The 25,102-nt window shown below is 46.0% G+C and overlaps 1 protein-coding gene across 6 annotated transcripts in view; it reads right to left on the reverse strand.

Annotated features, from left to right (window-relative positions):
- WHRN (whirlin) overlaps positions 1–9,926 on the reverse strand; it is a 97,950-nt gene extending 88,024 nt beyond the window's left edge. For all 6 annotated transcript variants that reach the window (XM_049895087.1, XM_049895086.1, XM_049895085.1 and 3 more), the window contains exon 1: positions 8,639–9,926. In XM_049895087.1, coding sequence (XP_049751044.1) covers positions 8,639–9,256 — 618 coding nt within the window. In that variant the 5' untranslated portion in view covers positions 9,257–9,926. The remainder of the gene's footprint in view (positions 1–8,638) is intronic.
- Between the last annotated feature and the right edge of the window lie 15,176 nt (positions 9,927–25,102).

Raw genomic sequence — 25,102 nt, forward strand, 5'->3', positions numbered from 1 at the left:
ATTCTCACTAATGGTAACCCCGCATGTGCAGAGAAGAGCTTTGCTCCATAGGGTTTTCAAGGCTGTGACCTTTGAGAAGCAGATCACCATTCTGAGGTGCCTCTGGGTGGGTTTGAACTGCCAACCTTTTGGTTAGTAGTTGAACACTTAACCATCTGCACCACCCACAGACTTCCTCCATTCCAGGCCAGGGGGATAGAAAAGGTAGAAGGAAAACTCTCCTCCCCAGGGATTTCTGAGCAGAGGCTGCCCTGCCTATCTGGGAGGTTAAACTAGAAAGCTGAACGGATTTTCTTTTCCTAATCAGAAACCTCTTAATGAGGCCTACCACCCCATTTCACATGTGGTTCAAATAAATTACAGGGTTTTTTTTTAAGCACAGATGACTTGGTTATCAAATCCCTACTTCCACCTGCATTAATTGCCTTAATGGGCTCTGGAATCAGCCACCTTCTCTCATTCCTCACAAGGGCCCCTGGGGAGCCCATCAGGGCTGGATGCTGGGGAATAAGGTGGGGGATGCAGGCCTGTCCAGGTGACTCCCACACTGCCGCACTCCCACACTGCCCCACTCCGGGCCATGCGTCTGTCTGTCTGCCTCCTCATATTAAATCACAAAGGAGGTGAGAACACCCAATTCCATTCAATCGCTGGACTTTATTACTACTGTAAAGAGAAAATGCAGATGCCAAAATCCAGACAGGAGCAATTACGTTTTTTAAAGAAACTCTGTCCACATGGGAATATTGACTACACTTAGCAAATGACTCTGCAGTCCAAACAGCTAGGAGAGATCACGTGGACTCCACGTCTAGTATTTTCTCCCAATGGCACTTTTTTTTTTTTTTTTAACTAAACAGGCACAACAGAAGACTTACAAAACCAAGCCAATGTGGCCGATAACATTTTTCATTACGATGCTTGCAGCAGGACCCCCATGGCCATGTTTTTGCAATGGTGACAGTGACCTGTTGGTAAGAGCCTGTTACAAGCTAGGTTCAATGATGGGGAAACTGAGGCACCGAGCCACAAAGGTACCTGTCCAAGGTCACAGTCAGGTAGGGCTGCTAGGATTTGAACCCAGGTCTGTCTCCAAAAGCACCTCTAGCCCTGTGGGTACAGACCTCCCTTCCTTGGGTTATTCCAATGTATCAGATGACCGTGCATATTTGAAATCTTGCTACGAAATAGCTGAGGATGGGGACAGGTGGGCCAACCTCTCTGGTCCAGTCTTTATGTGGGTAAATGTTGGAGGGGATCCTAAAAGATGGTTATGCTTCTCAAATCTCAGTGTGGTCAAGACTTGCTCGGGAGCTTGTTAATTCTCAAGCAAACTTACATTTGAGAATCACCACTTCTAAGGCCCCACCAGGAGCCCTGGCAGCACAGTGGTTAAAGTGATCGACTGCTAAGTGAAAGATCTGCGGTTCGAAACTACCGCTGACCGTGCGGGAGAAAGATGTGGCAGTCCGCTCGTAGAGATTTATAGCCTTTGAAACCCTATGGGGTTGCTATGGTCAGAATCGACTCTAAACGACAGCAGGGTTGTTTTGGAAGCCCCACAACCTGGGTATTTGGAAACACTCTTTTTGGTATCATTTTACTATGTCCTTCCTGGCAGCCTGCAGTTTTAGGATCCTGTAAAGAGGACATCTCGGGATTTCTTATGGAAGGCTGATATAGATCTGCTTTGCATTCAAAGTTGAGAGGAGGCTGACATTATGAAAACTCAGGTAGAGAGGAAAAATAACTACGAAACCGGCTGCCAGCTGCAGCAAAACCACAGCCAATTTAGCAGAAGGAACACAAATTCTCAAGGGGGGAAGGCGGCAAAGGGGCTGGGACTGGAAAAGAAAAATATCAATCCATTTATGCATTCTCAGTAGAGAATAAAAAGCAACTTTGAAACATAGGTCTGATTAGCGGCAATCTGCCTTTCCCCTGAAATACTGGGGCTTCTTGAAACCTGAACAGTGTTTTTAAAAACAAAAAGCCAGAAGATATACCTCACCCAAAATTAGTTCATTGATTGCTTCAGAATGCATAAATGATTCTATTTTGGAATCACAGACACAGTCAGGCTGCTAAAATAATCCACCTTTTGGGAACGTGGTTTTAAAATTAAGAGCAAAGTTACAAATGAGATAATTGATGGAGTCTCATAGGGTGAATCTGGGCTGCGGAGGATTTGAAAAGCTGCTGCTTACCCAGGCACTACATTTTTTTGAAAGCCTTTCACTAAAACATTAGTGGGGGGTTTCCTGTTTACCAAATATTTCCACACTTATTAATACCTTTAATCCCCACAGCCATCTGGAGAAAGAGGCCTAAGGTGGTTATGCTCATTTCACATGTCAAGTGATCTGCTCAAAGCCACACAGCCAGTCTCATGGTGGAGTAGACATTGGAGTCTATGGCTTTCCTCAGATTTTCCATCCAGTGCCCACGACAATGCATCCCACAGGCTTTTTTTCAGGTATCACACTCAGGAAACAGGAATCCTGAACTCACCAGCACTGGATTAGGAGTGAGATGATTCTATTCATTCCACAAAGGTTTAAGTACCTACTACATGCCAGGCTGTTGAGGTGCTGCAGATACGTGAGTAAGCAAAACAAAGTCCTGGCTCCCTGGAGCTTACCTGAAGTGTGTGTGGCAGATGATAAACACATATAATGAATTGCCCATCCAGAGGCGAGTGCAAAGAAGGAAATTAAAGCAGGGTGAGGGGATGGCGAGTGAAGTGCAGCGGAGGTGCTGCTTTGAAGAGGGTGGCAGGGAAGCAGAGGAATGAGGATGTCAAAGCACTTGAAAAACACTTGGTGTTTCTATGTCTCAGCATGGCTCCCCAAGGGCAGGGCCACGCTCCGTTCACCTCTGATTGCCAAGGACCAGCCACAGGTGTGGCAAGAGTGTATGGAAAAACAAATGGCTCCGGCCCACTATGGGCTGGGCTGAGACGCACCACTTTCCCTCAGTGGGTGGGCCTTAGCCTCCCCATTTAGTAAAATAAAGCCTTTGAAGCTGGTGGTTCTCAAAAGGCCCCCAAATGTCACTCACAAAATGTGATATCTGCCACCTTCCAGCAGGGATGGGAGTGCTTGGGGGGTACTAGCCATCTCTTCCAGGAGGCTGGCTATCAACCCTCGGGCTAGGTTCCAGGCAGGGAGGCAAAGCAAAAAGGCTACTTACTCCTAGTCCCAATGGTGACTTGGGCTAGTCACTTCCTTGAACATGGCCCTCACCTCCCTACCTCACCCGCAGAAGACTAAATGGGACAGGATGGACAGGATGGACAGAGCATCTAGCAGCTGAGTGCTTTAACCACTGCACCACCAGGGCTCCATCTGTAGCACAGAAATCTTAAAAAGCACTCCCTCGGGGGGCACAATTAGAAGTCTGTGTAAACTCAGAGTTAACACCGGATTCTTGCTTGGGGGTTAAAAAAAAAAAGTTGGTTTTGAAAGATTTGTATTTTCGCCTCCAGCCACCAAATGCCATTCCTTCTAATCAGATTGTCTGGTCCTTGCTGGGTCCTAGCCCAGCGTGTCCCCAAGCAGTGGAGACCAAGTGCTGCCCTGCTAGGTCATAAAAGAACCTTGCTAGAAAGTCCTCCATGGGAGCCTAATCCCCTGTGAGCACCTGCTTCCGCGCACAGCCCTTTGCATGGGAGGGGTGAGATTATGGCTCTAAGGAGACGTACACGTGCACGCGCGTGAGCTGACAGGCATGTGGGGGGCTGCGTGTACTTGACAGGTGCCTACAGGCTGGGGACTGCCTGGCTGCACAAAATCCAATTGGTTTGGGGCTAAAGGATCCTATTCATCTTTGCAGCTCCATCCAAATAATGAATCTATGGCAGGTAAGAAACAACACTGGATTTGTCAGCAGAGGGGACTGGTGGGAAAACACAGAGAACAGGGGTGATTCTAGATCTCCTTCAAGTCCAGCTTAAAGTCCAGAATCATCTACTATAAAAATATTGATCCTTTAAAAATAAAGGCATTCTTTTCTACTCTACAAAATGCATCTTTGAACAGTAATCAGCTGACAGATTTTTTTTTTCCCCTACAAAGGTAACATAATTTTCTAAAACCCTGAGTGTCAGCTTGAGCCAAATAAATATACAAGACTAAATTAAAGAAATGGACCCTCTCAGTGTGCTGCATGACATTTGTCTGGATATGCAGCAACCAAAACTCAACTCAATAAAAACCCAGTGACTTCGGGTTTATTAATACTGAGCTTTCAACATGTCATTGCTGGCAGGGTTTAGAAGACCCAAGAATGAATCCAGGGCCAGAGGAAAGTCTGTGCATATCCATGAAAGCATTACCCACCGTTCCCAAATTGGAATATGGGAATGAGACCAGTGGGAGAAGTGCGTTTCACATACAAAGTTCAAAGTGGTAATAATTTGTAATGGCTTCGGCTAACCATGTACAGTGGGAAAATGACAAATGTGTCATTTAGAACCTGCCGGACCAAATATAATGACTTATATTAATATGGACAGATTCTTCCAGGGTTATTATGCAAAGGAAGGGAGGGTGTGATAACTCTAATTAAATGAAAGGGCCGGCAACTGTTTTTAACTTCGGGAATGTTTTGAATTCTAATATGCTGCTTGGATTTACCCATGGGGATGCTGAGACTGTAATAATGAAGGCATTTAATTTTTATCAAAATGACATACACACATACACAGACACAGACACACACACACACACAGACACACACACAGCCCAGTGGCACCTGGATATCCTGCGTTCTGCTACCTGCAGAACCAGGGGGCTCAGAAAGCAATCGGATAAGTGAATTTGATTTTGAGTGCTCCCAGGGCAGTGCTGTTTGTGCGAGAATCCTATAGTTGTACTCTCATTTACCCTGGAATAGCACTGGGGTTGGTGTTCTAGGGTCGAGGGACAGCTGTCAAGTTCTCATCAGCACAGAGTGTAGCTCATCAGCTTCCTGATTTAGTAGGAGGCTACACAAGAGTGCCAAGATTCTGGTCTCCCAATCCTTAGCCAATTTTCTTTACTCTGCCTTAAATGAAAGCAATTCCAAACGAATGAAAAAACATCAAATTAGGCTTTCTAACCTTCTGTGTAACACATCAGCTGGAAGGGACTTTATACAGCCCATAGTCCATCTACTCTGAACACACAGGGGGACAGTAACTCACCCAAGGTCACACAGCTAGTGTGTGGTATAGGCTAATAATGGAGCATCCTGGTCTGTAGAGTCCTTGACTCATTTATGAAGCTTGTTTTAGCTAAAAAATTTTGAAAGGTCTACTTTTTCTTTTATTATTATTAGTTTGGCTCCTATTCATTTAAGATATTTTTTTCCAAGAATCAAAGGTTTCAACATAATTGCAAATAGTCAATGGCTTGCCTTATCTGGACCTGTCACTGCTGATTTAGCAAATAGGCTTCAAAAATGGAATGGGAGCCCCACCAGACATCGGATAAAATCCTCACTGAACTGCTCTGGATAACCAGGGTGTTTGATTTGTCAGAAAGAGAAGGGGAAAAAACTTTGTGTACATTCAAATCTCCTCTTCAAAGCGCTGTTCGCTGGGAGGAGCTGATCCTTCCTGGTTCATAAAATCTCTCTTACATAACCTGATTCCTAAAATTTTATTTTCTTTTTATTGCACACACATACACACAAAACCAATCAATCTCTTCTTTTGAAATACTAAGAATCTTTCTCCCTCCTTCTACCCACAAAAAAAAAAAAAAGATGTTAAGGTTGAAAACACGTATTTTACCAACTGCAATGTGGTATCCTCGAACAGAAAAAAGGACAGTAGGTGAATAACTGGTGAAATTCCAATAAAGTCTAAAGTCCAGTTAATAGTAACATATCAATGCTAATTTCTTAACCAAGTGTACCATGGTTATGTAAGATGTCATGAGAGGAAGCTGGGTAAAGTATATAGGGACCTCTATTTGTTATCTTTGCAACTTTTCTGTAAATCTAAAATTATTCCAAAATAAAAAACTTATATACCTAAAAAAAAAGTTTACTTAAACAGCAATAATAAAGCAACCCCCCGACCCAGGAAATCCATCTTTTAAATGAGGCGCATGACTTGAGATGAAAGAAGACAAAGGTATCAGAGTTGACCTTTCCTATCAGCAGCACACAATCAGGAGCAATGAGGAAAGCAGGGCCCATTCTGGGAACAGGAGATGGAAAGCCATCAAGCAAACATAGGCAACATAATTGAACTGGTCACCTTTACCATCAAATGCCGGACACTGTGCCCTACAGCACTGCAGCTTACAAACAAGAGCTCCAGGTAAAGAAATCCTGCGGAGGGGCAGCGTGTACCCAGTGGAGAAGCTGGGGTCTCTTTTGGCTTTCAGTTAAGGGACTTTATACCCGGAATTTTGTAGAAATGTGTCAACAGCTCTCCAGTTGTTCTTTCAAATTGTCCCGAAAATATCTGCCCATCATGCTACCCCGAGGCAAGGTGGCCTCAGACACTAAGTTCCATGTCCTCCATTTTAAATTCCACCCACCAAAAGTCTGTCCCCTTTTCCCCCTGGAGTTAAGGGGACACAAAGCAGCATTCATTTTGCCCGTTGCTTCTGAAGGGTCCAAAGAGGTCCATCCTGAGCAGGTTCTGTGTCGGGGGCTGTCAGAAGAAGGGCAAACCTGAGACAGGCACCCATTCTGCCCTAGCAGAGGCCTCCTGAAGAAAAATGACAGTCAGGGACAAAGAGGGCTACTGAGCCCACACAGGTGCCTAGGTAAAGGCCTCACACTTCAAGAGCATTTCTGCTCTTATCAACCTCTTCTTTAGGGGCAAGTATTAGTTCTCAGGCTTCAAAACTATGCCATGAAAGAGTTTAGGTTTTACTCTAGTAGCAACAGGAGTGATAAGCTAAAGCCTGGTGCTGCTCAAGTCACAAAGAGCACAAGGTGTAGTTCTGGGAGGTTCAGACAGAAGACCCAGAGAGCCATCAACGAAACTGTGGGGAGGAGGCAGCAGGGGGAGGCCCTGCTGGCAACCTGGATCTCACAGTCCAGCAGCTCGACCTTTACTGCATGGTGTGTCAGGGGTGGGAACTGAAAGAAGAGTCAGTGCTTGTAATGTCTGGGTTACCTGTTGGCCCTTCCAAAGACTATCACCTTGTGATGATTAAGTTACCCCAGTAACTTAAACTGCTTTTTTAAATTGATTCTAAAATTGATTCCAAATATATAAATCACCATTTGGATCAAGAATCTTCAGAGTATAAATTTATCACCTGGGAACTCCATACCTTTTAGGGCCAAGGTTAATGGGCTGTTTCTTTATAAATCTATGTAATGTTAGATAAAGAGAAGGGGAGAAGGCAGAGAGGAGGACCAGGGCATGGAAACCCACAGTGAGCTCTGCCTGCTACATCATCCAACAACACAAGCCGACCTGCCTTCTTCCAGAAGCTGCAAGGAATTTTCCAAAATCTTCAGGATGCCTCTCCAGAGGGGCTGATGAGGTGGGAAATGAATGAGGAAAGCCAAGGTCAGAGAAGAGGTGGAGGTGTCCCAGGTGCAGTCAGGGAGTCAAGACTCACCTGGCCACAGGTCACTGTCTGGCATACAGGAAGCCACTCCAGGCCCCTGCTGCCTCTCAGTCTCCCAGCAGCCAGGAGGCCCTTCAGTTGGAGTTCAAAACACCCAGGTTCAGGAGGATAGGGCATGGGGAGGGAGAGGCAGGGTCACAGGCAACCCAAGTCTCTGGGAAGGTTTTTCCCCAAAGAATCAGAGTCTGTCACTGTGCCTTTTCTTCAAAACTCTTTACTTCTTACACACAACGAGGGGGGGGGGTGGGATGCACCGGGGTCCTTGAAATCACATATGGAGCAAACACAGTCCATCTCATATTCCAACTGGTTTTCAGTGGCCTGGGTCATGAGATGGGCCAACACACACATACCTTTTAACAGCATGATCAAATCCCTAGAAGCTTGTTGGGAGATATTTTTCTCAATTAACAGACACAAAAAGTACAACTGCTCTCATGGGGGCTGGGGGATTTATTTTTGACATTCAAGGCAGGGGCCTCATCCCCAAAAAGGTTAGGGACAACGTATCTGGTCCAGTTGCCCCGTTTTCCAAGTGGAGAACCACAGGTTCCTAGAGGGCAAGCCACTTGTCCCAGTATACACAGCCTCCTCCACAAACAGCACGGCCAAGCTCTGCCGAGCACCCAAACAGCCGCCCCCAGTCCACTCTTAAGAGCTAGCAAAACTTTCTTTCAAGGGTAAAAGCCTAGACAATAATAACAACAGCAGGAACAGCAGCCACTCACTCAGTACTTACTATATGCCAAGCACGCATCCTTACCTCTTCTGACCCTCGTAAGAATCCACACTCTCCACACTTTGTAATCATACATTTCCCAAGTATTTGACAACGTCTGTCTCCACACTTGCCTTTAAGCCCTAAGAGGACAGTGTCTGTGTCTGTTTTCTCCTCACTACATCCCCAGTGCCTGACACATTTTTGCTGCATAAAGTAAATGGTCCTGTTTTAAAGTAAAATGGGGCCCAGAGAGGTTAGCGATTTGCCTAAGGGCACACAGCACGTAAAGAACTGCGCCACTCTGCCTGTAATCCTCCTCAAACCACAGCCCTACCTTGACGGCCTCAGCGTGGGTAACCCGGGCCAGAGACTTGTCGTTGACGCGCAGAATCTGGTCCCCGACCCTCAGTCCCTCCTTTTCGGCCAGAGAACCCGGCTCCACCAGCGACACATAGATTCCTACGCCGTGCTCCGAACCCCCGCGGATGCTAAAGCCCAAGCCCTCGTGGGCCTTGGCGCGCCGCAGGCTCACCAGGCGTACCTCCCCCGGCCCCGCGCCGTCGGGGCCGCCCCAGGCGGGCTGCCTGTAGGGGGCGGTGGCGGGCAGGTAGAGGCCCTCTGCCGTGTACTGGTCGAAGAGCAGCTGGTCGGAGCGCGGGATGACCAGGCGCAGCATGGGCAGCAGGCGCCGCTTGATCGGGCTGTCCAGCAGGACGCGCAGGGTGCGCACCAGGTCGAAGACGTTGCGGCGCGCGTGGTACGCGTTCAGGCAGTGAGTGAACTGCTCCCGCTCCGCCTCGCTCAGCAGAGCTGTCAGCGCCTGGTGCAGCTGGCGCACGTTGGCCGACAGGAGCCGCAGCCCCGAGCCCCCGCCGCCACCTGGCCCGGCCGCCGAGCCCAGAGAGCCGGTGGAGGACGAGCTCACCGACAGGCCGTCCAGCTGCGCGTTCATCTCCCCACCCAGGCGCAGACGGACTTGAGGCGCGCGGTGGGGCAGCTGCTGCGCTCGCAGCTACTGGCACTGCAGCTCGATCCCCCGCGGGAGCGCGGAGACAGCGGCTGGAGTCTGGGTTGGAGGGACGCGGAGATGGGGGCTGGATTCTAAGGGTTCGCAGAGATGGCTGCTTAGAATTCTCGAGGGCGCTGAGACCGCAAGGGTCGCGCGAACGGCGGCGGAGTCCCGGGGACGCAAAGTCAGCGGCTGGAGTCCGGGGTTCGAGAAGACAGCAGCTACATTCTGGAGGGCACAAAGACGACGGGTGGCTGGAGTCGGTAACGCAGCAAAGCTTACCGACCCGTCACACCATGCTCGGGGCTCCCCCAGCCGGGATGCCCTTCTTCTTGGGCTGGGGGACCCCAAAGTCAGAAGTTGAAGCGGGGGCGCCCTCCTCCCAAAGCCCCCAGGACCCCCCCGAGCTGGAGCCGCGCGGGTGTCCGGCCGGGGGTGCGGGGCATGTCCAAGGCAGCCCCGGGATGCAGCCGCCCGAGGGCTCCCGCGCCCGTGCGCCGAAAGGGCGCAGACCACGCCGCGAGGCCGGGAGCCCGGACTTTGCGAACTGTTGAGCCGCCCGGGGCAGCGTCTTCCAGCGAGTTCCGACGCCGTCGCCGCCGCCAGCCCAGCCTTGGCCCCGCCCCCTCGCCCCTCCCCTTCGCCTACCCCTTCCCCCCGCGGGCTCTTCAGGAAATGACGTCCCGCCTGGCTCCTGGCGGTTGCCTGGAGACGGGGTGAAACAGTCCGGCCCTGGGAAGAAAAGGGTGGAAGTCGGGGTGGGGGTGGGAGGAGCCGTGGGGGCACTGTAAGGCCCCCCTCCCAACTTCTCCAGGCCCAGTGGGGTAGGGATAGGACTCAGAAACTGCTCTTCGGTGATAGGAGCATGTGCGTCAGGACCGCTCTGGAGCAATTAGCCAGCTAGTTAATTCACAATTGTGGGAAAAATAAACTTTTTTTTTCTGAAATACTAGACACTTCAGACTCAGTGCTCTACCTTAAAATGGTGCTCTTCCCCCTTGCACACGCACTGACAAATTCAAGTGTTTATGTGGACATTTGTTGAGCACCTACTGTATACAAGAGAGGGTGTGTCACCCTCGGCACAAGCCTATACCTATGCCTGCGGAGTCAATTCCTTTGCAGGGATAGATCAGATGGGACCTCTGTGTGTGTGAAAACAGCTCCGGTGGGGAAAACACACACACAAAAATGGGTGCGTATAAAACTGGTGCAATGTGCATTTAACGTCGGTGGATTGTATCGATGTGGATGCCCTCCTTGTGGTGTGCTACATACAGTTATGCAAGATGTCAACATTGGGGGAAACTGGGTGAAGGGTACATGGGATCTCTCTGAATCTATAACTCTCTCAAAATAAAAGTCTATTATTTACATAGAAAGGATTCTATGCCCTCCCACCCCAAGACAAAATGGGGAGATAGTGGCAATATCAGGGCATGGCCCCCCCCAAAACAAACCTGTTGTCATCAAGTGGATTCTGACCCACAGTGACCCTTGAAGACAGTAGAACTACCCCATAGGGTTACCACAGAGCAGCTGGTGAATTTGAACTGCCAACCTTTTGGTTAGCAGCCAAGCCCTTCATCACTGTGTCACCAGGGCCTAGAGCCTCCCATTACCTGGCCTATCCCCAAAATACAGTCTAAGTAAGGGCCCTATGTTTTTACGCAAAGGTGGCTTTCTAAGGAGCTTTTAGTCATCATCCCCCCTTCCCTGCCACACAGGCAAAGACATCCCTTCCAACCCAGATTGTCTCTCCTTAGATATTCTCCTATAGAAAAGTCTGGGCCATTCCAGAGCCAGCTGATTTCTACCTGGCAGAGGGAGAGATGAGGTGCTATTTGGGGCAGAAGGTTTGAGCCAGACCCAGAAGGATGAATTTGGGCCTGCTGAGCACATGAAATTTAGCCAGACATGAAGACTAGACTGCACTGAGCTCTTTCATGAACTATGAGTGGCCTGGGTGTCTGGAGCCTTCATGTGCACTAAGGAGGTGCTAAAGCCTCATTCATTCATCCATTCACTTATTTATTTGCTCGTTCTTCATTCAACATTTTCCAAGCACCTATTCTGTGCTGGGTCATGTGCTGTGCTGGGTCATGTGCTAGGCCTTGGAAACCCAGATTGGAGACAAAATCTATGACTTCAGGAAGGCCAGAATCTATCAGGGGAGAAAAACCACATAGGTAAATACACAGTTAAAACGCAGCATGATAAATGCTGTGTAGCTGAGAAAACTCAGGTTTGGGGGAGGAGAAGAGGAGAAAGCCTTTACAGAAGCGCTGACACCTGAACGGAAGGTCTCTAAGGAGACTGGACATTCTTCTCTGGACAGTGGAGAGTGTGGAAGGATTTTCAACATCGTTGGCCAAACGCATTCCAAAAATTGAAGCTAGGAATTAAAACTGTAGTTTCCCTTGACAGGGAGCACAACAGAGAACCCCTGAGGGAGCAGGAGATCAGTGGGATGCAGACCCCAGATTCTCATAAAAAGACCAGACTTAATAGTCCGACTGAGACTAGAGGAATCCCGGCGGTCATGGTCCCCGGGCCTTCTGTTGGCACAGGACAGGAACCATTCCCGAAGACTACTCATCAGACGTGGAAGGGACTGGACAATGGGTTGGAGAGAGATGCTGATGAAGAGTGAGCTACTTGTATCAGGTGGACACTTGAGACTGTGTTGGCATCTCCTGTCTGGAGAGGAGATGGGAGGGTAGAGAGGGTTAGAAACTGGCAAAATTGTCACGAAAGGAGAGACTGGAAGGGCTGACTCATTAGGGGGAGAGTAAGTGGGAGTACGGAGTAAGGTGTATATAAGTTTATATGTGACAGACTGACTTGATTTGTAAACGTTCACTTAAAGCTCAATAAAAATTATTAAAAAAAAAAACAAACAAACTATAGTTTCCCTAAAAATTTTCAATTCTCTTCCCCACTTCCCGAAAATAAACCTAGGTTAAATTAATACCCAGTGAACGTATTTGACGATGTGTCTGAGGAAAACATTTTTAAATAACCAGGTAAGCTAACTTTGGACATCTGTCTTACAGCTTTAAGATCAGCAGTTAAAGTGTGTCTATTCCTCCCTTTTCACTGTCTTTGAAGCCTTTGATGCAGGGATGGATTACCCAATAAGCAAGGTAAGCATGGGCTTACTTGTGCTTATTTACTAATCTGTAGTGCACAATTTAACATGGATTATAGTTAAAGAGTTGACCGCCACCATCAAGGATTTGAAGGATACAGGGGTGGTGATTCCCACCATATCCCCATTCAACTCGCCTATTTGACCTGTGCAAAAAACAGATGGGTCCTGGAGAGTGACAACAGATTATCGAAAACTCAGTCAGGTGGTGACTCCAATAGCAGCTGCTCTCCCAGACGTAGTTTCGTTTAACATGGGTTAAGTTGTGCCTGTGCATACTTAACTGGTTAATCCGCCCCGCTTTGATGCAACTAGCCAAAGATAAAAAGAAAAATCAATCTCCCTTACCCCCAAAATATATTAATGGCATACCTCAAAATGCCACCAAGCAGGGCTTAATTATATGCAGTTCAGGTTTTCTGCAAATGTATTTCCTGCTTAGCTTTTACTTAGTTTGTGTTCTAATTATAATTACTGCAATTGGCTTGATAAATGCATCCCACGAGCTGAGATCCCTGTTCCTAACATTTTATTTCTGTGCAAAGGATGTTTGTGAAAAGGTATTTTTGCTTTAGGAAACAGAAACCACGTTGTGCCCATCTTAGCAGAAAAAGAAACACTTTCTTCTGTAAACATTAGAGGCCATCTGGGACCCTGCGCTTTCGTTTAATTTCCGTAGAGGCGGCTTTGGAGGGGCAGACAAGTGCGTGAGCATGGAAAAGAAGTCGTTGTGGTTTCTTCCATGCATCTAGCATAACCACTTTAGTATCGGTTTGCACTTTTGTACCCTCGATCTATAGGCAGTGTCTAACTGCTTCAACTCCAAGAATCCTATTCCATGTCTAAAGATGTGTTTGTCGAACCCAGGATGCTTGGGCTTCTCAGGGCTGCACTGCCTCTGGCCTTCCTGATCGAGAAGGAAATCCAGGGTGCCGGAGCAGACCTGGCCTTGGCTGCATACTGCCCTCTTCAGAGGGAAAATATTATTCTCCTGTGTATGCTGCAGGCTTCTCTGCTTTCTTCACCAAAACTCGTTGTCATCGTTCATCATTGCTTCCCATCTCTAGGGAATCAATGCCCTCCCCCCACAGATAGTCTTTGAAAATTGAACTCACGTGAGCATTTGAAAAGGCAGAAGGGAAGAAAAGTGAATTATATACTCAGCTTGGAAGTACCTTGTGTTGAACTGAATTTTAGTTTACTAGTTTCTTTTTTTTCTAAAGCATAAAATAACATTTTATTCTTGAAAATTACACAAAAATTACATGTGTGCTGAAATTAGTTTCTTTCTAAAATTTCTGGTTTTCTTCGGTTGGTGGTGTACCTCTGCTTTGCTAAAAACAAAAACCCAGAGCTTTGCTAGTGATCTGGATATGGGCTCAGAGTGCTTATGGAATGATCCGATATGCCAGAAATCCGTATTTTTATTCAACATTTTCTGATTGGCAGGTGCTGGCCACTAATTAAAAGATTTAAAAATCCTTGGTGAAATGGTCAACAATTACTTTAAAACAAAGAGGAGAAGGCAGGGTAACTAGATTACTGGAAACGGAACAACCAGAACGGAAATAATGAGAACGTTCGTGCACTGTGAAGAATGCAGCTCTGTTTGCTTGTTTCTTATGTGTTTGTTTTAATCAAGAAGTGTCTTGGTTCAAATTGTCGACCTTTTGGTTAGCAGACGTAGCTCTTAACCACTATGCCACCAGGGTTTCTGTTGGTCATCTACTGCTTCTATAACAGAAATACCACAAGTGGATGGCTTTAACAAAGAGAAATTTATTCTCTCACAGCCTGATAGGCTACAGGTCCAAATTCAGGGTGTCAGCTCCAGGGGAAGGCTTTCTCTTTCTGTCAGTTCTGGAGGAAGGTCCTTGTCATCAATCTTCGCTTTGTCTGGGAGCATCTCAGCACAGGAACCTCAGGTCCAAAGGACTCGCTCTGCTCTCAGTGCTGCTTTCTTGGTGGCATGATGTTCCCTGTCTCTCCACTTGCTTCTCCCTTTTATATCTCAAAAGAGATTGGCTTAAGGCACAATCTAATTTTGTAAATCTCATCAAGACATAGGAAAAATCACGTCAGATGGCAAAATAGTGGACACTCACACAATACTGGGAATCATGGCCTAGCCAAATTGATATACTCATTTTGGGGGAACACAATCCAATCCATGACAAAAGCCAACATATTGAGTCGAACTTTGGCTATCAGGCAGAAAACCATTACTTATTCCAATCTCAGAGCTTCCCTTTCCCTGTGACTTCACCCCTCACCTGTAAAATGGGGCTCCTAAACCTTCCCTGTCTCCCCTGAGGGCAGTTATATGCACCACGTCTTGTGCAGTAAATGAAAGCATATTGCAACTCAAACAGTGTCATAAAGGTGTTAGTTATTTCTCCCTTCTTTTTTATGGCCATCTTAAAAAACCTTTTTCTGTTTCATAGTCATTTAAGTCTTCTCCTCTTCCCTCTTATCCTTAGAAGGCAATCAAGATTAATTTAATTTGAGATACATTTCCCATGGGACATGTAGAAAACTACAGCTAATGTTTATTGAGTTCTAGGCATTGTTTGAAACACTTTTGGATTTTAACTCACTCATTCCTCCCAACCACTCTGTAAGGAAGGTACTACTATGATTATCATCATCATTCCCGTAAAACAGACAGGACACTGAGACATAGGGAAGTAACATCCAGGGTTACAGAGCTAGTTAATGGCAGAGCTGGGATTTGAACCTAACAAGTCTGGCTCCAGAGTTATTACTCTCCACCACTGTGTTGTGTTGCTCCCTACATGCTTGGTTCAGAGATCCCAAAATGTCCTAAATAAGAATGGTATAAGGGCCACATTTTCTCTAGGAAGTTAGGTTGGGAACGTCAGAGGTTAAAAGCAAGCTGCACACTAAATCTCCTTGGGTGGTAAGCAGACATTTTATAGCAGAGAGAATGAGCAAGCGTTTAGTAAAGAAGGTATCATTGAAGAGAGGGAGATAGAGAGGATTTGAGGACCTCAGGGGCTCTTGGCCTGAACATAGGAGAAGGAAGGGCAGGAGGCTCAAAGCTATCAGATGCAGGGCATGTCTGGAAGCCTTTCCCAGCTCTGGATCCGGAGGGGAAGGATGTCGAGCAACTGGAATTATTATGTCTGCTCCAGGATCACAGCCTGTTTCTTTCCCGCAATGTCAGTGGGGATGGTATCAGTAGAGAAAAGGGAATCATTCACCTCTGTGACTGGTAGATAATACAGACAATATTGATGGCAGTGCAGGGTGATAGGTGGCAAAAAAAAAAAAACAGAAAGCACCAAAACATCAGAAAAGGAGGAGAGATACAGGTATTTTATCTTGGCTTGGTTGTAATCCACAAACAGTCTGTCTCAGGGTCATGGAGAATCATGTGATGTTTGTGCTGGAAGGACATTAGAGCATAGTGTTGATCCGCAGGTTCAAATCTCACCTCTGATACTTGCTAACTGTGTGACTTTGGGCAAGTCACAGAGGCCTTTTGTGCCTGAGATCCTTTACCTGTAAAATGGAAACAATGGCACTGTCACTGGCCTTACTGCAAATATTAATTGAGCTCATGTATGTCAAGTGCTTATTAGAACAATGCCTGGCCTGTACCAGGTGCTCCCACAATGGTTGGCATCTTGGTAAAAGCTTTTACCACATGGGAGCTACTCAAGAGCAGGGGCAATGGCTCATTTACCTCTCCTTGTCAGGTGCTGCACCCATTGACCAGCACGCAGTTAAAAACAAAACAAAAACTAAACCAGTTGCCGTTGAGTTGATTCCAACTCAGGGTGATCCCATGTGTCAGAGTAAAAAACCAAACCAAACCCATTGCCGTCAAGTCAATCCCAACTCATAGTGACCCTATAGGACAGAGTAGAACTGCCCCATAGAGTTTCCAAGGAGCACCTGGTGGATTCGAGCTGCCAACCTTTTGGTTAGCAGCCGTAGCACTTAACCACTACGCCACCAGGGTTTCCTGTGCCAGGGTAAGCACTCAATAATAACTCGTTAAATGAATCCTTAGTTTCCTCCCTCTCCCGCCTTTGTGTTACAAATAGGAAAACCAAGGGCCAGAGGAGGTTGCTGTCTTGCTCACAGTCCTGTAGGGAGCCAGTGGTAGCTGTCCAGGCTCTTTTGTTAGTAGCTAATAGGAAAAAGAATTGAGTGTTTGCAGCGTGCCAAGCACTCTACAGGAGCCCTGGTGGCACAACAGTCAAGCTCCTGTCTGCAAACTGAAAGATTGGTGGTTCAAACCCAGCCAGTGGCTCCATAGGAGGAAGACCTGACAGTCTGTTTCCGTAAAGTTTACAGCCTAGAAAACCCTATGGGGAAGCTCTAGTCTGTCATGCTATGAGTCAGAGTCAACGCCACCGTACCCAACAACAGCTAGTACTTGATCGGCATCACTTCTTTTAATCCTCACAACATTCCTGGGAAACAGATACTACTAGCCCCACTTCACAGATGGGGAAACTGAGAGACTGTGCTGGGAGGCGGTTTCCCCAAAGCCTGTGCTGTTAAGTACTCTGGCCTGCTATGTGCTGTCATTGCAGCTCCTATAGAGACAGATGGAACTGATGTTGACTTCTCGTAACACCGCTTTGGGGGAAATAGAAAACTATAATGATAGCAATAATAAATCGCAGGGAGCCAATCTGTGGGCTGGAAAGAGGCAGACCGGTGGAAGTGACCTTATCAGGCTTGCTGTGCTGTGATCCGATTGCTAAGAAGTCTGTAAGAGCTTCCTTAATCAGAGGATTATGTATTGGTTACACTGGGACACTCCCTCTACACACCAGCTTGATTCAGATTAGAGGAGCCCCCAACAAAAACGTCCTTGCCATGCACACATCAGCATGGTTAACTGGGGCAACCATTCATTCATTCATCATTCAAAACTTACACAGCAGAAAAAAATTTACGAAGCTCCTCCACTCTGCTACCCTGGGGATTCAGCAGGAGCAAGACCACCAGGGTCCCTGACCTTCTACAGCTGATAGTCGGGAGCTCTTGTATTGTGAGGACCAAATGTGGTAGTGGGTGCTGGGTAGGCACCTTGTGAGTTCTAAGGTGAGGGTACCAGGCAAGACTTCTCAGCTTCTCTCCCCTCCTCTGTGCCTCAGCTCCACACTCCTTTTAGCATCAGAGCACATGGTCCTGCAAACTCTGCAGGTAGACTTGGGTTAAAGGTACAGTGTTACAGTGGTTAAGCACTCGGCTGCTAACCGAAAAGTTGACAGTTTGAGCCCACCAGCCGCTCCATGGAAGAACAATGGGGCAATCCTCTTCCATAAAGATTAAACTAAAACACCAAACCCGTTGCCATCAAGTCGATTCCGACTCATAGTGACACTATAGGACAGGGTAGAACTGCCCCATAGGGTCTCCAGGAGCGGCCGGTGTATCTGAATTGCCAACCTTTTGGTTAGCAACAGAGCTCTGAACCACTGCACCACTAGGGCCTCCCCATAAAGATGATAGCCTTGGAAGCTCTATGGGGCAGTTCTACTGTGTCCTATAGAGTCACTATGAGTTGGAATCAACGGGACGGCATGGGTTTCATTGTTTTTGGATATAACATTCAAGGAATCATGTCACCCCTCTGATCCTCAGTTTCTTCATCTATTAAAAAGGGCCATAAAAAGAACAATAAGAAAGGGTAGTTGGAAGCCTAAAGGCGATAAGGCAGGTAAGACACGTAGCACAGTGCCAACACGTGGGAAGCACCCAACAAAGGGCAGCTCTGGGCTCCTCGAAGGGCCCCGATACTTTGAGAAAATGATTCCTTTTCTTTGCTTAGTCCTGTAGATTCCATAAAACTTTTTTTTTTTTAATAGTGAGGTATCTCAATTTCTGTATAATTGCCTCATTTCCTCCCTGATCTTCAAGGAAGGTTTCTGTTTTGTATTTTTTTAATACGCTTTATATTTTAGAGCAGTTTTGGGTTTACAGAAAAAGTATAGAGTCCACAAATATCCCTTCTGCCCCCTGCGCACTGTTTCTCCTATTAACACCTTGCATTAGCATGATGCACATTGCTGCAATTAGTGAACCAATGTGGACACATTATTATAAACGAAAGTTCCTCACTTACATTGGAGTTACTCTTTATGTGGTGCAGTTCTACGGGTTTTCACAAATGCATGATGTCATGTGTCCACCATTACAGTAACATACCGAACAGTTTCACTGCCCTAAAAATGCCCTGTGTTCCACCTACACAGCCCTCCCTGCCCTCCTGAGCCCCTGGCAACCACTGATCTCTTTCTGTTTTTTATTTTTAACTTCAGTCTTCAAGGGGTTCTGAAAATGAATGCTGCTCTTGGGAACCTCTGTATACTGTTAGCCAAGTCCTTCCTCTGCCAGCCTCCATCTTCCTGTCTTATAGAGTGAGGGGCTTGGACATAGTGAATTATGTTTTTATTTCTATGGTGGAGAAGGAGGAGAGGGAGGGGAAGCAGAGGAGGGCAAAGGGACGGGGGGAAGGCATGGAGAATTTTCTGGGGCTTCTGAGCTGATGCAGATTTAGAATTCTGTCCCTGGCTCCGTGGCTGACTGATGGCTCCTCCTCTGACTGGCTGGGGCTCTTCATGTGTCTTTGCCTCAGGGTTTCAAATAGCAGCTAATGGTCCTAGCTGCCTTTCAGCAGGTTTTGTGATTTTGCCTTTGACTTTGACCATCTTCAAAGACACTCAGCAGACATTGTTATTACATTTACAGGCCCAGTGTGCTCAACTGCTTGGCAAATTGTGTCAAAGAACCTATAACTGTTACAGAAAAATGCTTGCTCTCTGCATTCTTCTTTATTCCTTGGAAATTTGATATTGTGATTGACCTTCTATGAAGGTAACAGTAAATGGAGTTTCATCATCCTACAATTATAGTCTTTTTTTTTAAATCAAGTGAAACCTTAAAGTTCATATTCATTTATTCATTCAACAAGCATTTATTTAATGCCTACTATGTGCCAGGCACTGTGTGGGGGCTGAAAGACCTGAACTCTATTCCTTGTCCCCATGACTTCCATCTAGTGGGGAATAATATATAATAATAATACTGGCTGTGTGCTGTAACAGAGTGCATCAGTTATCTATTTCTACGCAACAAATTACCACGTGATGGCTTAAGCACACATTTATTATCTCAGATTCCATGGGCACGGCTTAGCTGGGTCTCTGCTCAGGATCTCACAAGGCTGAACTGAGATGTCAGCAGGGCTGTGTTCTCACCTAGAGGCTTGACTGGGAAGGATCTGCTTCCAAGCTCATCAGCTGGTGGCAAAGTTCATCTCCTGTGACAGTACAACTGAGGGTCCCACTTTTCTGCTGGCTGTTGGCCGGGGGGCTGATCTCTGCTCCTACAGGCTGCTCATAGTTTCTTACCACGTGGCCCACAACATGGTAGCTGACTTCTTCAAAACCAGCAAGGGTGTCTCAAAACCAGTCTGCAAAGGTGGAGTCAGACATAACATAACATAATCATAGGAGTGTCATCCCATCATCTTTGCCATATAAGTTAACCTAACCAAAGCAGTAACATCTTACCAGCTTTGCTATATTCTGTTGGTTAGAAGCAAGCCATAGGTTCCACCTGGACTCAGGGCATGACTCATTAGGGTTCAGGTCACCTTAGGATATGTCCTTCACACAGAAGGTGGACAAAGCATAATGAGTGACCAGAGGAGAAAGTCTCTGATTCTTCTAGGTGAGGACAAGAAGGCTTCTTGAAAGAGGGACATTTGAAGGATGAGTAGGAGGTCACCAGGTGTGCAAGGTGGAAGGGCACTCCAGGCAGAAGAAGCGGCATGCACAAAGACATGAAGGCAAGAAAGTGCAATACATTCCAGGAACTGCAAGAAAGTTCTGCGTAGGTGGACTCAACATGTATGTGGCCAGAGATTTGGCTGGCAGGAAGTGGGCAGGGGCCAAATCATGACAGATCTCAAGTGCTGGGCTGAGCAATTCTGACATTATCCTACAAGCAACAGAGAAGCATCAGTTAGCAGGTACAGGCTCTGATTTTCCTGGAGGAGCATCAGGTATCTTCTCTAACAGGTCTCAACGATTTATAGAAGCACTTGTACTCCATAAAGAATCCTCCGTGAGGGTGACACTCTTGAAAGAGTATGATAGACACCAGAGCTTGCTAAAAATATGTCTGAGCCTCTGTGGCATACCAAACCATAGTCTTGGAAGAGACTTGCAAAAATCATACAGTCCAATGACTGCCTGTTCTTCTCACCTCAGTATGATACAGCTTGGCCTGTGTGGCAGGCACTGGAGTCAGACTGGCCTGGGTTCGAATCCTGCTTCTGCCACTTGCCAGCTGGTAAGACCTTGAGCAAGTGACTAATCTGTCTGGTTCTGTTTCCTCATCCATTAAGTGGAGATAATAAAGGATGCAATGAAGCTTGCTGTCATTGGTTGCCATGGTGCCGATGCCAACTCATGGAGACCCCATGTGTGCACAGTAGACTACTCCATAGGTTTTTCAAGGTTGTGACACCAGGCCTTTTTCCAGAGCCACCTCTGGGTAGGTTTGAACTACCAACCTTTCAGCTAGCGGTTGAGCATTTAACCAGGGAGCCACCCAGGGACTCCAAAGAAGATTAAATGTAATTATATATGACAAACTCTTACCTGGCATATACTATATTCTCAACTAAAGTTAGATACTTCTTCTTCCACCTCCAGAGGAATTATGTCCTAATTCCAGGCATCATTTCTCAGCCTTTTCCATTCTATTGATCCCATGAGAACTAATTCATCTCATCAATAACCTTCTAGAAGGACATGCACTCGCTCCTTGCTCTGTAGATAACAACAACACCCCTGATGTCATCCCAATGCCATTGAAATATGCCTAACGAATCAGTTGAATAACTTTTCTTTAATTTAACTCGATAGCAGTACTTTTCTAGAACACGCCATTACCAGGGAGCAGTATGATCTCCAGGGCGTTTTGAGGCCTAATTAAAAGGCGCTGTAGCAAGAAGGAAACTGCAGTTACATTTCAGAATCACCATTGTTCTGATTTTGAAGTTGAAGGAAATCAGGATTTTTTTTTTTTTTTTTTACTGAATTGTGAGGGGGTTGGGAAAGGTGGCCCAGGGAGACTGTGGGGGCCTTTGCTGGTCACATGGAGAAGGCTTCGTGTCATTGTTTTTGGTGGTGAGATAAAGCCAAGGTCACTCCCCTGGCTGGGAACCCTCTTTCCTTACAGGCGGTGGGCTAGGGAAGCCTGACCACACACTGTAATGGCCATTGGCTGAAGAATTTTGGGGAGATCTGATCCATTTTCATTATTAACTTGTTCAGCAGCACCTTCGTTTTTTGTTTTTTTTTTTATTGTGCTTTAAGTGAAAGTTTACAGTTAAAGTTAGTTTCTCATACAAAAATTTATACACATTGTTTTGTGACCCTAGTTGCTCTTCCTATAATGTGACAGCACTCTCCTCCTTTCCACCCTGTATTTGCCGTGTCCATGCAACCAGTTCCTGTCCCCTTCTGCCTTCTCATCTCACCTCCGGACAGCAGCTGCCCATTTAGTCTCATGTATCTAGTTGAGCTAAGAAGCACACTCTTCACAAGTATCACTTTATATAGTCCAGTCTAATCTTTGTCTGAAACGCTGGCTTCGGGAATGGTTTTACTTTTGGGCCAATAGAGAGTCTGGGGGCTATATCTTCTGGGGTCCCTCCTGTCGCAATCAGACCATTAAGTCTGGTTTTTTTACATGAATTTGAGATCTGGACCCCACGTTTCTCCTGCTCTGTCAGGGACTGTCTGTTGTGTTCACTGTCAGGGTGGTCATTGGTGGTAGTCGGGCACCACCTAGTTCTTCTGGTCTCAGGCTGATGGAGTCTCTGGTTTATGTGGCCGTTTCTGTCTCTTGGGCTCATATTTTCCTTGTGTCTTTGGTGCTCTTCATTCTCCTTTGCTTCAGGTGGGCTGGGACCAATTGATGCATCTTAGATGGCCGCTTGCTAGCTTTTAAGACCCCAGACACCACTCCCCAAAGTGGGATGCAGAACATTTTCTTTTAATAAACTTTGTTATACCAGTTGACCTAGGTGTCTCCCGAAACCATGGTCCCCAGACCCCCGCCCCTGCTACTCTGTTCCTGGAAGTGTAAGATTGTATTCAGGAAACTTCTTAGCTTGTGCTGACTTCCTCTGTACTCTGTGTTGTCCTTTCCTTCACCTAAGATAATTCTTGTCTACAATCTAGTTAATGAATACCCCTCTCCTTTCCTTCCCACCCTCATAATCATCAAAGAATGTTTTCTTCTGTGTTTAAACCTTTTCTTGAATTCTTATAATAGAGGTCTCATACAGTATTTGTCCTTTTTGACTGACTAATTTCACTCAGTATAATGCCTGCCAGATTTATCCATGTGTGTTTCACGGATTCATTGTTGTTCTTTATCATTGCATAATATTCCATGGTGTGAATATACCATAATTTATTTATCCATCTGTCCACTAATGGGCACCTAGATTGTTCCCATGTTTTTGCTATTGTGCACAGTGCTGCAACGAACATGGCTGTGCATGTATCTATTCATGTGATGGGTTTTATTTCTCTAGGACATATTCCAAGGAGTGGGATTGCTGGATCATATGGTACTTCTATTTTTAGCTTTTTAAGGAAGCGCCAAATTGATTTCCAAAGTGGTCGTACCATTTTACATTCCCACCAGCAGTGCACAAGTGTTCCAGTCTCTCCTCAACCTCTCCAACAGTTATTACTTTGCGTTTTTTTGATTAATGCCAGCCTCTTTGGGGTAAGATGGTATCTCATTGTAGTTTTGATTTGCATTTCTCTAATGGCTAATGATCGTGAGCATTTCCTCATGGGCCTGTTAGCCGCCTGAATGTCTTCATTGGAGAAGTGATTGTTCGTATCCTTTGTCCATTTTTTAATTGGGTTATTTGTCTTTTTGTTGTTGAGGTTTTGCAGTATCTTGAAGATTTTAGAGATTAGACACTGATCGGATTTGTCGTAGCCAAAACTTTTTTCCCAGTCTGTAGGTTGTCTTTTTACTTTTTTGGTGAAGTCTCTTCATGAGCATAAGTGTTTGATTTTTAGGAGCTCTGAGTTATCTAGTTTCTCTTCTGATGTTTGTGCGTTGTTAGTAATGTTTTATGTTCTGTTTATGCCATGTATTAGGGTTCCTATCAGCAGCACCTTCTTATTGAGCATTTATTAATAATAATGAAAATAACTTACATTTATAAATACCTCTTAGTTATGGGTTCTTAACCTGAAACTCATGGTTTCAGAGCATATTTGAAGTTCCTGGAATTGTGCATAATATTTTATACATATGTGTGTGTATAAATGTGTAATTTTTGTAGGTTCTGTAGTCAATGAACAAAAAGGATTAAGACTTCCCCTGTTCTAAATCATACTTGCATCAATTTATTGAGTGTTTACTATGTATCAGGTACATTATGTTCCTTTCTTCATTTAACACTCATGTCAACGTTCTGGAATCTCAGTATCATCCCCATTGAATAGACAAGGAAACTGAGGCCAGGAGGCTAAGCCTTTGAGAAGCAGAGTGTGGATTTCATCCATCCATACAGCAAACATTTATTAAGCACACACTAGGTGCCGCACACTATTCTGAGAACCGAGGATATAGCAGAAAAAAACAAAAGTCTTTGTTGTCACGGAATTTACATTCTAGGAAGATTGGAATATTCTAGTGAAAAGGCTAGATTGAAACATGTTGTTGGGTGCCGTCAAATTTACTCCAACTCATAGCAACCCCATGTGACAGAGCAGAACTGCCCCATAGGGCTTTCTTGGATGTAATCTTTACGGAAACTGATCGCCAATTCTTTCTACTGTGGAGCCGCTGGATGGGTTTGAACCGCCAACCTTTCAGCCCTGTTTGCACCAAAAGGGCTCCTCAGATTGAAACATGATGTTATATTACCTCACTTATATTAACATAATAACATGTAACAGTTATCAATTACCACACTAATGCTGCATAGCAAATAACCATAACACGTCAGTGATGTAAACATGTGCTCACAAGTGGAAGGTCAGCTAGGTGGTTGTGCTGACCTGGGCCAGGCTGATTTATGTTGGCTAGGGTTACCATGATGCGTATCTGGCCAGCTGGCTATGATGATCCCAGCTGGGATGGCTTTTCTCTGCTGCATGTGGCTGCTTTCCTCCAGTTGTTTAACTTGACCTTGCTCTTATGGTGAAGGCAGTGATCCCAGAGAAAGCAGAAGCACTCTTGACACCTAAGTTCAGAACTGAAGCTTCATTACCTCTGGAACATTCTGTTGGCACAGGAAGTCACAAGGCCAGATGAAGGGGCAGCAAGGCACTGACTTTCTTGATGGAAGGAGGTGCAAAGTCACGTCGCAAGGGGCATGAGTGCAGGGAGGGGAATGATTGGAACTATTTTTGCAATCAATCTACACATAACATCCCTAAGAATAATTACCAAAAATTGCGACGTTTCAAGTGTTATATTGTTTGACTCTCTTCATTTTAGAAATGAGAAAACTGAAGTTAAAGGGAGCGTGATGACTCACTTAAGGTCCTAAAGTGGTGGAAGAGGGACTCAAACCCAAGGATCCTGGTGTCGGCAGTGCT

The sequence above is a fragment of the Elephas maximus genome, chromosome 9 (assembly GCF_024166365.1).
Source record: "Elephas maximus indicus isolate mEleMax1 chromosome 9, mEleMax1 primary haplotype, whole genome shotgun sequence".
Taxonomy (NCBI): domain Eukaryota; kingdom Metazoa; phylum Chordata; class Mammalia; order Proboscidea; family Elephantidae; genus Elephas; species Elephas maximus.